Genomic DNA, 14025 nt, shown 5'->3' with positions numbered 1-14025 from the left:
TGGGAGGAAGGGGAGGGTGGGTGATGGGTATTGAGGAGGGCATCTGTTGGGATGAGCATTGGGTTGTATAGAAACCTATTTGACAATAAATTTCATATTTACAAAATAATCTTATTTAATTTTCATTACTATTTTTTTTAGTTTTATGTAAATTTTTTCAAATTCCATTTTATTTCCATCATTTTACTTTAGTCTACTACAGTACATTCACTTTTTCAAATTATCAAATGATTTCTTTTTTTCTTTTCTTTATCTTTATTCTCTTTTTCATTTCTTTACTTTTTTCTGAAATACAGAACAAAAAATTCATATTTATTTTTAATTTTTATTAAAAATATTTTTCTTTATCTTTTCTACTATATTCTTTACTTTTGTGTATATTATTTTCAAATTCTATTTTACTCCCATCTACCCATTTTACTCTACTTCAGTGTATTCATTTTTTCAAATTCTCAAATGATTTACTTTGCCCCCTGGTTTTCCCCTAATCTGTCAAACCAATTTCAACACCCTAAAAAAATACACCTAGCATGTAGCATTAACTATTAGATTTGTGTGTGTGTATGTTTAAATTTAATTTTAATAGTTTTGTAATTTTACTGTTTTATTTCAATATTTCTACTTCGTTAATTCCTTTTCTCTCTTCAAAATGACAAAACGGAGGAATTCACCCCAAAAGATCGACCATGAAGAAACGACAGCCAGGGATTTAACCAACACAGGTACAAGCAAGATGTCTGAACCAGAATTTAGAATCACGATAATAAGAATACTAGCTGGAGTCAAAAATAGATTAGAATCCCTTTCTGAAGAGATAAAAGAAGTAAAAAAAATAGCCAGAATGAAATTTAAAATGCTCTACCTGAACTGCAATCACGGATGGATGCAGCTGTGGTAAGGATGGATGAGGCAGACCAGAGAATCAGCGATATAGAGGACAAACTTATAGAAAATAATGAAGCAGAAAAAAAGAGGGAGATTAAGGCAAAAGAGTATGATTTAAGAATTAGAGAAATCAGTGACTCATTAAAAAGGAACATCAGAATCATAGGGGTCCCAGAGGAGGAGGAAAGAGAAATAGGGGTAGAAGGGTTATGTGAGCCGATCATAGCGGAAAACTTTCCTAACCTGGGGAAAGACACAGACATAAAAATCCAGGAAGCACAGAGGACCCCCATTAGATTCAACAAAAACTGGCCAGCAACAAGGCATACCATAGTCAAATTCACAAAATACTCAGGCAAGGAGAGAATCATGAAAGCAGCAAGGAAAAAAAGTCCCTAACATACAAGGGAAGACAGATCAGGGTTGCAGCAGACCTATCCACAGAATCTTGGCAGGCCAGAAAGGAGTGGCAGAGTCTATTCAGTGTGCTGAATCAGAAAAGTATGCAGACAAGAATTCTTTATCCAAGAAGGCTGTCATTCAAAATAGAAGGAGAGATCAAAGTTTCCCAGACAAACAAAAATTAAAAGAGTTTTTGACCACTAAACCAGCCCTGCAAAAAATTTTAAGGGGGACTCTCTGAGGGGACTAAAGATGAAATACATGTGTGTGTGTGTGTGTGTGTGTGTGTGTGTGTGTGTGTGTGTGTGTATCAAAAGCAAGAAAGATTAGAAAGGACCAGAGAACACCATCAGAAACTCCAACTCTACAAGCATCATCATGGCAATAAACTCATATCTTTCAGTACTCACTCTAAACCTCAGTGGACTCAATGCCCCAATCAAAAGACACAGGGTCACAGAATGGATAAGAAAACAAGATCCATCTATATGCTGTTCACAAGAGACCCACTTTAGACCTAAAGACACCTTCAGATTGAACATAAAGGGATGGAGAACCATCTATCATGCTAATGGTCAACAAAAGAAAGCCCGAGTAGCCATACTTATATCAGACAATGTAGACTTAAAAATACTGTATCAAGAGATGCAGAAGGGCATTATATCATGATCAAGGGGTCTATAGACGAAGAAGACCTAATCATTGTAAACATTTATGTGCCAAATGGGAGAGCACACAAATATATAAATCAATTAATCACAAACATAAAGAAACTCACCGATAGTAATACCATAATATTAGGAGACTTCAACACCCCACTCACAGCAATGGACAGATCATCTCAACAAAAAATCAACAAGGAAAGAATGGCTTTGAATGACACACTGGACCAGATGGACTTAACAGATATATTCAGAACATTTCATCCTAAAGCAGCAGAATATGCATTCTTCTCCAGTGCACATGGAACGTTCTCCAGAATAGACCATATACTGGGACACAAATCAGCCCTAAGTAAGTAAAAAGTACAAAAAGTACAAAAAGATCGAGCTCATACTGTGCATATTTTCAGATCACAATGCTATGAAACTCGAAATCAACCACAAGAAAAAATTTGGAAAGTTAAAAAATACCTGGAGACTAAAGAACATCCTACTAAAGAATGAATGGGCTAAGCAAGCAGTTAAGAGGAAATTACAAAGTATATGGAAGTCGATTAAAATGATAACACCACAACCCAAAACCTCTGGGACGCAGTAAGGTGGTCATAAGATGAAAGTATATAGCATTCCAGGCCTTCCTAAAAAAGGAAGAAAGATCTCAGATACACAACCTAACCTTACACCTTAAGGAGCTGGAAAAAGAACAGCAAATAGAACCCAAAACCAGCAGAAGACAGGAAATAATAAAGATTACAAAAGAAATTAATGCTATTGAACCCAAAAAAACGGTAGACCAAATCAATGAAACCGGAAGCAGGTTCTTTGAAAGAATGAACAAAATTGATAAACCACTAGCCAGTTTTATCAAAAAGAAAAAGGAAAGGATGCAAATAAGTAAAATCAAGAATGACAGATCACAACCAACACAACAGAAATAAAAACAATAGTAAGAGAATATTATGAGCAATTATATGCCAATAAAATGGGTAACCTGGAAGAAATGGGCAAATTCCTAGAAACATACACACTACCAAACTGAAACAGGAAGAAGTATAAAAATTTGAACAGACCCATAACCAGTAAGGAAATAGTATTAGTAGTCAAAAATCAGTCAAAAACAAAAGTCCAGGGCCAGATGGCTTTCCAGGGGATTCTACCAAACACTTAAGGAAGAGTTAACACCTCTTCTCTTGAAGCTGTTCCAAAATATAGAAACGGAAGGAAAACTTCCAGACTCTTTCTGAAGCCAGAATTACCTTGATTCCAAAAGCAGACAGAGACCACACTACAAAGGAGACCTATAGACCAATTTCCCTGATGAACATGGATGCAAAAATCCTCAACAAGATATTAGCCTACCGGATCCTACAATACATTAAAAAAATTATACACCAAGACCAAGTGGGATTTATACCTGGGATGCAGGGCTGGTTCAAAATACGGCATCCTTTCTTGATTAAAACCCTCAAGAAAGTAGGGATAGAAGGAGCACACCTCGAGATCATAAAAGCCATATATGAATGAGCCAACACTAATATCATCCTCAATGGGGAAAAACTGAGAGCTTTAATGTGCTTAGTGTTACTACAATAGTGAAGAACTAAGGTTTCTCTGCACAGCATTCTGGGGCCTAAATTCCTTTTTCTGGTGCTAAGGACAGTTCTCCCCTCCTGGTACAAAAAAGGGTGTATTTCACATAGGAGATTTATATTCTGTTTAGGGAACAAAGGATGGTCAGTGCGTCTCTGCACTGGTTGTTTCTCAAGCATGTTTCATTCCAGTGGCATATTTGGGGTGGCATATTCTGCTCCCCTCCACCATGTAATGCTGGAGTAGAGACACTGGAATAAATGTACTGTGAGTCTTGACAGGAACCTCCCTGCAGGGCCGGGCCTAGACGGCAGGGGACTTTCAGTACTACCCAGCACCAGGCTGCTACCTCAGGTGAGTAGGTGCACAAGGGGTGAGGAAGGCTTTCCTGTCAGAAGCCAGTGTTTCCATTTCCTGAAAGCAATCTAAAATATCAGTAGATGAGGGATGCTAAAGGGTGTCTAAATATCCTGTTCCATCACAGCATTTAATGAACTCAGGCAGTGAGAAGACACTCGGAGACGCGGCTAGTCCCGGGCTTTTAGATATCTTCATCTAAGAGACGGAAGCCAGGATGCATTTATTACCCATTTTGTGGGCAGTTTGGAGTCACGCTTATCCAGGACTAAGACGTTCAGATATCAGAGCCAACAACAGGTTCAGGTGGCCTCTGCCTCATTCAACACTGGTCCACAATGGGGAGAATTTTCTGTAATGTCTTATCACTCAGTGGCAGGAGCTCAGTCTGCACACAGTTCAGAACCTGGCCAAGGACCCATGTCCTCAAACAAGGATTAGACTGGTGCTCTCTGAGTCCCAATGTACACGGTCTCTGGGACCGTCTCCAGATGGTTCTGGTCCTGTGTATGAAATCCTCTGTCTCATGAGTATGCAAATAGTCCTAAGAGCACTAGGTTAAGTACGGGTGTGTCTGTGCCCTCACAGCATCACTGTAAAACGCCATCCTCTACCGGAGACCCTGTGACACATCCCCTCACAATGGACTGGAGCTGGAGAATCCTCTACCTCGTGGCAGTGGCTACAGGTAAGGGTCACCCAAGTCCCTGGACACAGGAGAGGACCAGGACCAGTCAACATTGATTTCATCCACTCTTGTCCCCTCTCTACAGGTGTGCACTCCCAGGTTTTGCTGGTGCAGTCTGGGGCTGAAGTGAGGAAGCCTGGGGCATCAGTGAAGACCTTCTGCAAAGCATCTGGATACAGCTTCACTGATTACTATATGCACTGGGTGCGACAGGCGCCTGCACAAGGGTTTGAGTGGATGGGAAGCATTGACCCTGAAGATGGTTCTACAAGGTATGCACAGAAGTTCCAGGGCAGACTCACCCTGACAGCAGACAGATCCACAAACACAGCCTACATGGAGCTAAGCAGTCTGAGGTCTGCAGACACGGCCGTGCATTACTGTGCAAGGACACAGTGAGGGGTTGTCATGTGAGCCCAGACACAAACCGCCCTGTAGAAGAAGATCAGGACCACCAGGGGGTGCACACTATGCACCATTCTGTTTGTGGTCCCAGGAGCAGGTGCAGGTAGGGGTTGCTGGAAGGTTATGGGCCATGGCCTGGGGCTTCCTCTCCATAAAGCTATTTTCCCCAGGAAGCCTCTCTGGACACATGATTCTGTGCTTAACTACTTGGGTCTGGTTTACAAAGTTTGTTTTACTAGGAAAACTATAATTACATGAACAAGAGATAGAGTCTCTTACAATTGCTTACCCTTGTACTAAATATCAATGGTTTACACGTATCCTGATGCACATCAACTGAACATTTACAGGAGTCCCAGGAGCGCTCACTTTGCATCTAGGACCACAGGACCCCATAGCTCCTCGTTATCCTCACCCTGCTCTTGTCCCAGTCAAACACCATGACACTTCATTCATGTCACTTTGCTTTTCAGAACTTTATATGTGTTCCAGTTTTCTTCAAATACTTGAAACTACAAGAGAAAAAGCATCTACATGTATTAGTCAGGAGAATCCTGAGGGACAGAACACATAGCACATTGGCTTACATGACTCAATAGGCTGAGAAGTCCCATGATATACTATCACATGCTGGATACCCAGTAAAGTCAGTGGTGTAATTCTCATCTGATTCCAAACTAGTGTCAAGTCTCAGAACGTGGGGACCTGATGGTTTAACTTTCACTCCAAGGGCAAGAGGAAGTCAATGTTACAGCTCAAGCAGCCACACAAGAAGTAAAAATGAGAGAATTTGCTTCACTTTTATTTTTATTCTATTCATAACCTTAATGGATTGAGTGATGCCCACGTCCCAAGACACCAAACGCAAGAACACAGTGCACACAGCACTCACCAAAAACCCTTCCTGAAGTGCGAGTCTCCGTACAGCCTATGAACTCTTCTTATTGTAGCCATAACTCTCAGAAGCTGAAAACATAACAGGTTTTCTAAAACACAGAAGAAGACAGAGACCTAGACAATATGAGAATATGGAGGAATCCATCCCCAAAGAGAGAACAAGAAAGGATCATATCCAGGGATCTAATCAAAACAGATATAAGGAATAGGCCTAAAACAGAACTTAAAACAACAATAGTAAGGATAATGGATGGGCTTGAGAACAGCATAGAAGACATCAAGGATATGCATACCACAGAGATAAAAGACATAAAAACTGGTCAACGGTGAAATTTAAAAATGCTATGAAACAGACATGATGCCTACTGCACATAATAATGGGTGGAAGCAACAGAGGAATGACTAAGTGATATAAAAGATAAAATTATGGAAAATAAGGAATCAGAAAAGAGAGGGTAAACTAACTTCTTGTGTTATGGATGTAGACTTAGAGAACTCAGCCACTCTGTACAGTGTAGTAACATTCCTTTCATAGGAGTCCCAAAAGAAGACAGGGAAAAAGGGACAGAAGGTTTATTTGGGATCTAGGTCAGTGAGTCTAACTACTTGGATTTACCCATTTTATCCCTAACTGGTAGTGGACATTAATTAACAAACATACTCATGATTCCCAATGTCGGTGCCTCTTGAGTTGGAATTCAAACCCCAGCTGCCCTTCCCAGCTCCTCTGTGACCACATCTCATGGGCAGTCTGTCTAGACAGCTGGCATCTATGTATTGCCTGTGTGTAGACGTCCTTGCTCCTGGACCAGGCTCATTCACCCAGGTCTGCTGGGTACTCAGAAAGCACAGACTAGTGTCAGCTGGCATTCCTTGTACTTCCCATTCCTCACTAGGGAACAAGTTCAGCCTTGAGGATGCATGGTTACCATGTGCTGTTCCACTGGTCTACACCACCTGACACCACCCATGTATTCCAGTACTTGCTTCTGAAGGGAATTTCCAAACAGATGACAATTTCACTAGTGATTTACACCAAAAAATAATTGGATCCAAGTGAGGGCACAATATTGGATTTTAGCTGCATGTTAAGGGGAACTTTGCTTTCATCTTAGAAGACAGAGAAGAGGTTTATACCAGAGACAAGGTCACAAGGATGGATCCTCCCAGAACCAGCAGTGGACCATCGCCTTACTGAGAGAGGGTACATTTCACATACAATAGAAGCTGTGAATGTATAACAACTGGAGGGAGTGACCTCAGAGGGTGGAGGGGCCACAGGGGTGGCCAGAACTTCTCTTTACCCTCAGGTGAGGGATCTCCCGAGTCATGTCACTTGTCTACAACACAGTCAGGTTTGAGGGTGGCTGTGGTTCTGGTCTTATATCCCAGAGCCCAATTTGTAGGGCTGCCATCGACCTCCACTGGCTAGTGTCCAACATCGTATGATCAAGGCTGCAGAAAACAGGATGCATATCAGCCCCAAAAGTCCTCTCTCAATGGCAATGACTCCTTTATGTGTCTTTCCTTGCTGTTATCTGTCTTCACGTTTCTGTCCTTACTGTTTCTCTTCACCTCAGAGCATTTGGGGGACATCCATGCATATCCACCTGGGTTCGGTTAGACACTCAGACCCAGAGGGAGACATGGACTTCATGCAAGAAAGTGTCTGTGCCTGGTGATGAGGGGTTTCATCCCACCATTCTCAAGGTATTCCCTCCCACAGATGTGCTGTCTTCAGGACCCACTCATCTTCAGTTCCGAGATGGACATTTGGTGACTGCCCATCTGTGTCCTGAATTCCATCCCCAGACTCATACACATGGCAGTAATATCAATGTCTCAAAATTAATCTCATGTGACAAGTCCCTTTGGCCACATAAGTTATTCTACACAGGTTCAAGAATGACATAGTTGACCACAGTCCACACTGATGTCAGGGAAAGTTCACCTCCATCCCACGTGACACTCACATTACCACACCCCCAAATCCTCCAACATGTCAAATCATTAAATATTAAGTCAAGTCCAAAACGTACTTAATTTCACTACCTCTAAAACCCCAAATCTAACCACATAGCTTTTGTCTATATTATTTTCAAATTCTATTTTACTCCCATCTACCCATTTTACTCTACATCAGTGTATGCATTTTTTCAAATTCTCAAATGATTTACTTTGCCCCCTTTTTTTCCCCTAATCTGTCAAACCACTTTCAACACCTAAACAAAACACACCTAGGATCTAGCATTAACTATTAGATTTGTGTGTGTGTGTGTGTGTGTGTTTAATTTTTAATTTTAATATTTTTGAAATTTTGTTTGTTTTATTTCAATATTTCTACTTCATTAGTTCCTTTTCTCTCTTCAAAATGACAAAACAAAGGAATTCACCCCAAAAGAAAGACCACGAAGAAACGACAGCCAGGAATTTAACCAACACAGGTACAAGCAAGATGTCTGAACCGGAATTTAGAATCACGATAATAAGAACTAGCTGGAGTCAAAAATAGATTAGAATCCCTTTCCGAATAGATAAGAGAAGTAAAAAAAAAAAATAGCCAGAATGAAATTAAGAATGCTATACCTGAACTGCAATCACAGATGGATGCAGCTGTGGTAAGGATGGATGAGGCAGAACAGAGAATCAGCGATATAGAGGACAAACTTATAGAAAATAATGAAGCAGAAAAAAAGAGGGAGATTAAGGCAAAAGAGCATGATTTAAGAATTAGAGAAATCAGTGACTCATTAAAACGGAACATCAGAATCATAGCGTTCCCAGACGAGGAAGAGAGAGTAAGAGGGGTAGAAGGGTTATGTGAGCTGATCATAGCAGAAAACTCCCTAACCTGGGGAAAGACACAGACATCAAAATCCAGGAAGCACAGAGGACCCCCATTAGATTCAACAAAAACTGGCCAGCAACAAGGCGTACCATAGTCAAATTCACAAAATACTCAGGCAAGGAGAGAATCATGAAAGCAGCAAGGAAAAAAAGTCCCTAACATACAAGGGAAGACAGATCAGGTTTGCAGCAGACCTATCCACAGAATCTTGGCAGGCCAGAAAGGAGTGGTGGAGTCTATTCAGTGTGCTGAATCAGAAAAGTATGCAGACAAGAATTCTTTATCCAAGAAGGCTGTCATTCAAAATAGAAGGAGAGATAAACGTTTCCCAGACAAACAAAAATTAAAACAGTTTTTGACCACTAAACCAGCCCTGCAAAAAATTTTAAGGGGGACTCTCTGAGGGGACAAAATATCTATATACACATATATATATATTTATAATGTGTGTGTGTGTGTGTGTATCAAAAGCAAGAAAGATTAGAAAGGACCAGAGAACACCATCACAAACTCCAGCTCTACAAGCATCATCATGGCAATAAACTCATATCTTTCAGTACTCACTCTAAACCTCAGTGGACTCAATGCCTCAATCAAAAGACATAGGGTAACGGAATGGATAAGAAAACAAGATCCATCTATATGCTGTTCACAAGAGACCCACTTTAGACCTAAAGGCACCTTCAGATTGAACATAAGGGGATGGAGAACCATCTATCATGCTAATGGTCAACAAAAGAAAGCCCGAGTAGCCATACTTATATCAGACAATCTAGACTTAAAAATACTGTATCAAGAAATGCAGAAGGGCATTATATCAGGATCAAGGGGTCTATAGATGAAGAAGACCTAATCATTGTAAACATTTTTGTGCCAAATGGGAGAGCACACAAATATATAAATCAATTAATCACAAACATAAAGAAACTCACCGATAGTAATACCATAGTATTAGGAGACTTCAACACCCCACTCACAGCAATGGACAGATCATCTCAACAAAAAATCGACAAGGAAAGAATGGCTTTGAATGACACACTGGACCAGATGGACTTAACAGATATATTCAGAATATTTCATCCTAAAGCATCAGAATATGCATTCTTCTGCAGCGCACATGGAACGTTCTCCAGAATAGACCATATACTGGGACACAAATCAGCTCTAACTAAGTACAAAAAGATTGAGATCATACTGTGCATATTTTCAGACCACAATGCTATGAAACTCGAAATCAACCACAAGAAAAAATTTGGAAACGTAAAAAATACTTGGAGACTAAAGAACATCCTACTAAAGAATGAATGGGCTAACCAAGCAGTTAACAGGAAGTTAAAAAGTATATGGAAGTCAATTAAAATGATAATACCACAACCCAAAACCTCTGGGACGCAGTAAAGGTGGTCATAAGATGAAAGTATATAGCATTCCAGGCCTTCCTAAAGAAGGAAGAAAGATCTCAGATACACAACCTAACCTTACACCTTAAGGAGCTGGAAAAAGAACAGCAAATAGAACCCAAAACCAGCGGAGACAGGAAATAATAAAGATTACAAAAGAAATTAATGCTATCAAAACCAAAAAAAAACAGTAGACCAAATCAATGAAACCGGAAGGAGGTTCTTTGAAAGAATGAACAAAATTGATAAACCACTAGCCAGTTTGATCCAAAAGAAAAAGGAAAGGATGCAAATAAGTAAAATCAAGAATGACAGAGGAAAGATCACAACCAACACAACAGAAATAAAAACAATAATAAGAGAATATTATGACCAATTATATGCCAATAAAATGGGCAATCTGGAAAAAATGGACAAATTCCTAGAAACATATACACGACCAAACTGAAACAGAAAGAAATATAAAAATTTGAACAGACCCATAACCAGTAAGGAAATAGTATTAGTAGTCAAAAATCTGTCGAAAACAAGAGTCCAGGGCCAGATGGCTTTCCAGGGGATTCTACCAAACATTTAAGGAAGAGTTAACACCTCTTCTCTTGAAGCTGTTCCAAAATACAGAAACGGATAGAAAACTTCCAGACTCTTTCTGAAGCCAGCATTACCTTGATTCCAAAAACAGACAGAGACCACACTACAAAGGAGAACTATAGACCAATTTCCCTGATGAACATGGATGCAAAAATCCCCAAAAAGATATTAGCCTACCGGATCCTACAATACATTAAAAAAATTATACACCAAGACCAAGTGGGATTTATACCTGGGATGCAGGGCTGGTTCAATATCTGCAAAACAAGTAACGTGATTCATCACATCAATAAAAGAAAGGACAAGAACCGTATGATCCTCTCCGTAGATGCAGAGAAAGCATTCAACAAAATATGGCATCCTTTCTTGATTAAAACCCTCAAGAAAGTAGGGATAGAAGGAGCACACCTCGAGATCATAAAAGCCATATATGAATGACCCAACACTAATATCATCCTCAATGGGGAAAAACTGAGAGCTTTAATGTGCTTAGTGTTACTACAATAGTGAAGAACTAAGGTTTCTCTGCACAGCATTCTGGGGCCTAAATTCCTCTTTCTGGTGCTAAGGACATTTCTCCCCTCCTGGTACAAAAAGGGTGTATTTCACATAGGAGATTTATATTCTGTTTAGGGAACAAAGGATGGTCAGTGCATCTCTGCACTGGCTGTTTCTCAAGCAAGTTTCATTCCAGTGGCATATTTGGGGTGGCATATTCTGCTCCCCTCCACCATGTAATGCTGGAGTAGAGACACTGGAATAAATGTCCTGTGAGTCTTGACAGGAACCTCCCTGCAGGGCCGGGCCTAGACGGCAGGGGCCTTTCAGTACTACCCAGCACCAGGCTGATACCCCCGGTGACTAGGTGCACAAGGGGTGAGGAAGGCTTTCCTGTCAGAAGCCAGTGTTTCCTTTTCCTGAAAGCAATCTAAAATATGAGTAGGATGAGGGATGCTAAAGGGTGTCTAAATATCCTGTTCCATCACAGCATTTAATGAACTCAGGCAGTGAGAAGACACTCGGAGACGCGGCTAGTCCCGGGCTTTTAGAAATCTTCATCTAAGAGACGGAAGCCAGGATGCATTTATTACCCCATTTTGTGCAGCAGTTTGGAGACACGCTTATCCAGGACTAAGACGTTCAGATATCAGAGCCAACAACAGGTTCAGGTGGTCTCTGCCTCAGTCAATACTGGTCCACAATGGTGAGAATTTTCTATAAGGTCTTATCACTCAGTGGCAGGAGCTCAGTCTGCACACAGTTCAGGAACCTGGTCAAGGACCCATGTCCTCAACAAGGATTAGACTGGTGCTCTCTGAGTCCCAATGTACATGGTCTCTGGGACCATCTCCAGATGGTTCTGTTCCTGTGTATGAAATCCTCTGTCTCATGAGTATGCAAATAGTCCTAAGAGCACTAGGTTAAGTACGGGTGTGTCTGTGCCCTCACAGCATCACTGTAAAACGCCATCCTCTACCGGAGACCCTGTGACACATCCCCTCACAATGGACTGGAGCTGGAGAATCCTCTACCTGGTGGCAGTGGCGACAGGTAAGGGTCAGCCAAGAGCCTGGACACAGGAGAGGACCAAGACCAGTCAACATTGACTTCATCCACTCTTGTCCCCTCTCTACAGGTGTGCACTCCCAGGATTTAATGGTGCATCTGGGGCTCAAGTGAGGAAGCCTGGGGCATCAGTGAAGACCTTCTGCAAAGCATCTGGATACAGCTTCACTGATTACTATATGCACGGGTGCGACAGACTCCTGCACAAGGGCTTGAGTGGATGGGAAGCATTGACCCTGAAGATGGTGCTACAAGTAATGCACAGACGTTCCAGGGCAGACTCACTCTGATGGCAGACACATCCACAAACACAGCGTACATGGAACTAAGCAGTCTGAGGTCTGCAGACACAGCCGTGTATTACTGTGCAAGGACACAGTGAGGGGTTGTCAGTGTGAGCCCAGACACAAACCGCCCTGTAGAAGAAGATCAGGACCGCCAGGGGGTGCACACTATGCACCATTCTGTTTGTGTTCCCAGGAGCAGGTGCAGGTAGGGGTTGCTGGAAGGTTATGGGCCATGGCCTGGGGCTTCTTCTCCATAAAGCTATTTTCCCCAGGAAGCCTCTCTGGACACATGATTCTGTGCTTACCTACTTGGGTCTGGTTTACAAAGTTTGTTTTACCAGGAAAACTATACTTACATGAACAAGAGATAGAGTCTCTTACAATTGGTTACCCTTGTACTAAATATCAATGGTTTACACGTATCCTGATGTACATCAACTGAACATTTACAGGAGTCCCAGGTGTGCTCACTTTGCATCTAGGACCACAGGATCCCATAGCTCCTCGTTATCCTCACCCTGCTCTTGTCCCAAACACCATGACACTTCATTCATGTCACTTTGCTTCTCAGAACTTTATATGTGTTACAGTTTTCTTCAAATACTTGAAACTACAAGAGAAAAAGCATCTACGTGTATTAGTAAGGATAATCCTGAGGAACAGAACACAGAGCACATTGGCTTACATGACTAAATAGGCTGAGAAATCCCATGATATACTATCACATGCTGGATACCCAGTAAAGTCAGTGGTGTAATTCTCATCTGATTCCAAACTAGTGTCAAGTCTGAGAACGTGGGGACCTGATGGTTTAACTTTCACTCCAAGGGCAAGAGAAAGTCAATGTTACAGCTCAAGCAGGCACACAAGAAGTAAAAATGAGAGAATTTGCTTCACTTTTATTTCTATTCTATTCATAACCTTAATGGATTGGGTGATGCCCACTTCCCAAGACACCAAACGCAAGAACACAGTGCACACAGCACTCACCAAAAACCCTTCCTGAAGTGCCAGTCTCCGTACAGCAAATGAACTCTTCTTAATGTAGCCATTACTCTCAGAAGCTGAAAACATAACAGGTTTTCTAAAACACAGAAGAAGACAGAGACCTAGACAATATGAGAATATGGAGGAATCCATCCCCAAAGAGAGAACAAGAAAGGATCATATCCAGGGATCTAATCAAAACAGATATAAGGAATAGGCCTCAAACAGAACTTAAAACAACAATAGTAAGGATAATGGATGGGCTTGAGAACAGCATAGAAGACATCAAGGATATGCATACCACAGAGATAAAAGATATAAAAACTGGTCAACCGTTAAATTTAAAAATGCTATGAAAGAGACATGATGCTTACTGCACATAATAATGGGTGGAAGCAGCAGAGGAATGACTAAGCGATATAGAAGATAAAATTATGGAAAATAAGGAATCAGAAAAGAG

General features: G+C 41.1%; 1 pseudogene and 1 gene segment (V, D, J or C); both read left to right on the top strand.

Annotated features, from left to right (window-relative positions):
* Positions 1 to 4502: 4502 nt before the first annotated feature.
* LOC115508068 lies at positions 4503 to 5011 on the top strand. The segment is given in 2 exon segments: positions 4503 to 4584; positions 4670 to 5011. Coding segments are annotated over 2 exon segments (360 nt in total).
* Positions 5012 to 12159: 7148 nt separating this feature from the next.
* On the top strand, positions 12160 to 12673 carry LOC116737916 (annotated as a pseudogene).
* The last annotated feature ends 1352 nt before the right edge of the window (positions 12674 to 14025 follow it).

This window comes from Lynx canadensis, chromosome B3, assembly GCF_007474595.2.
Source record: "Lynx canadensis isolate LIC74 chromosome B3, mLynCan4.pri.v2, whole genome shotgun sequence".
Taxonomy (NCBI): Eukaryota; Metazoa; Chordata; class Mammalia; order Carnivora; family Felidae; genus Lynx; species Lynx canadensis.
Note: the sequence above shows the minus strand (reverse complement) of the source record. Positions and strands in the feature narration are given on the sequence as shown.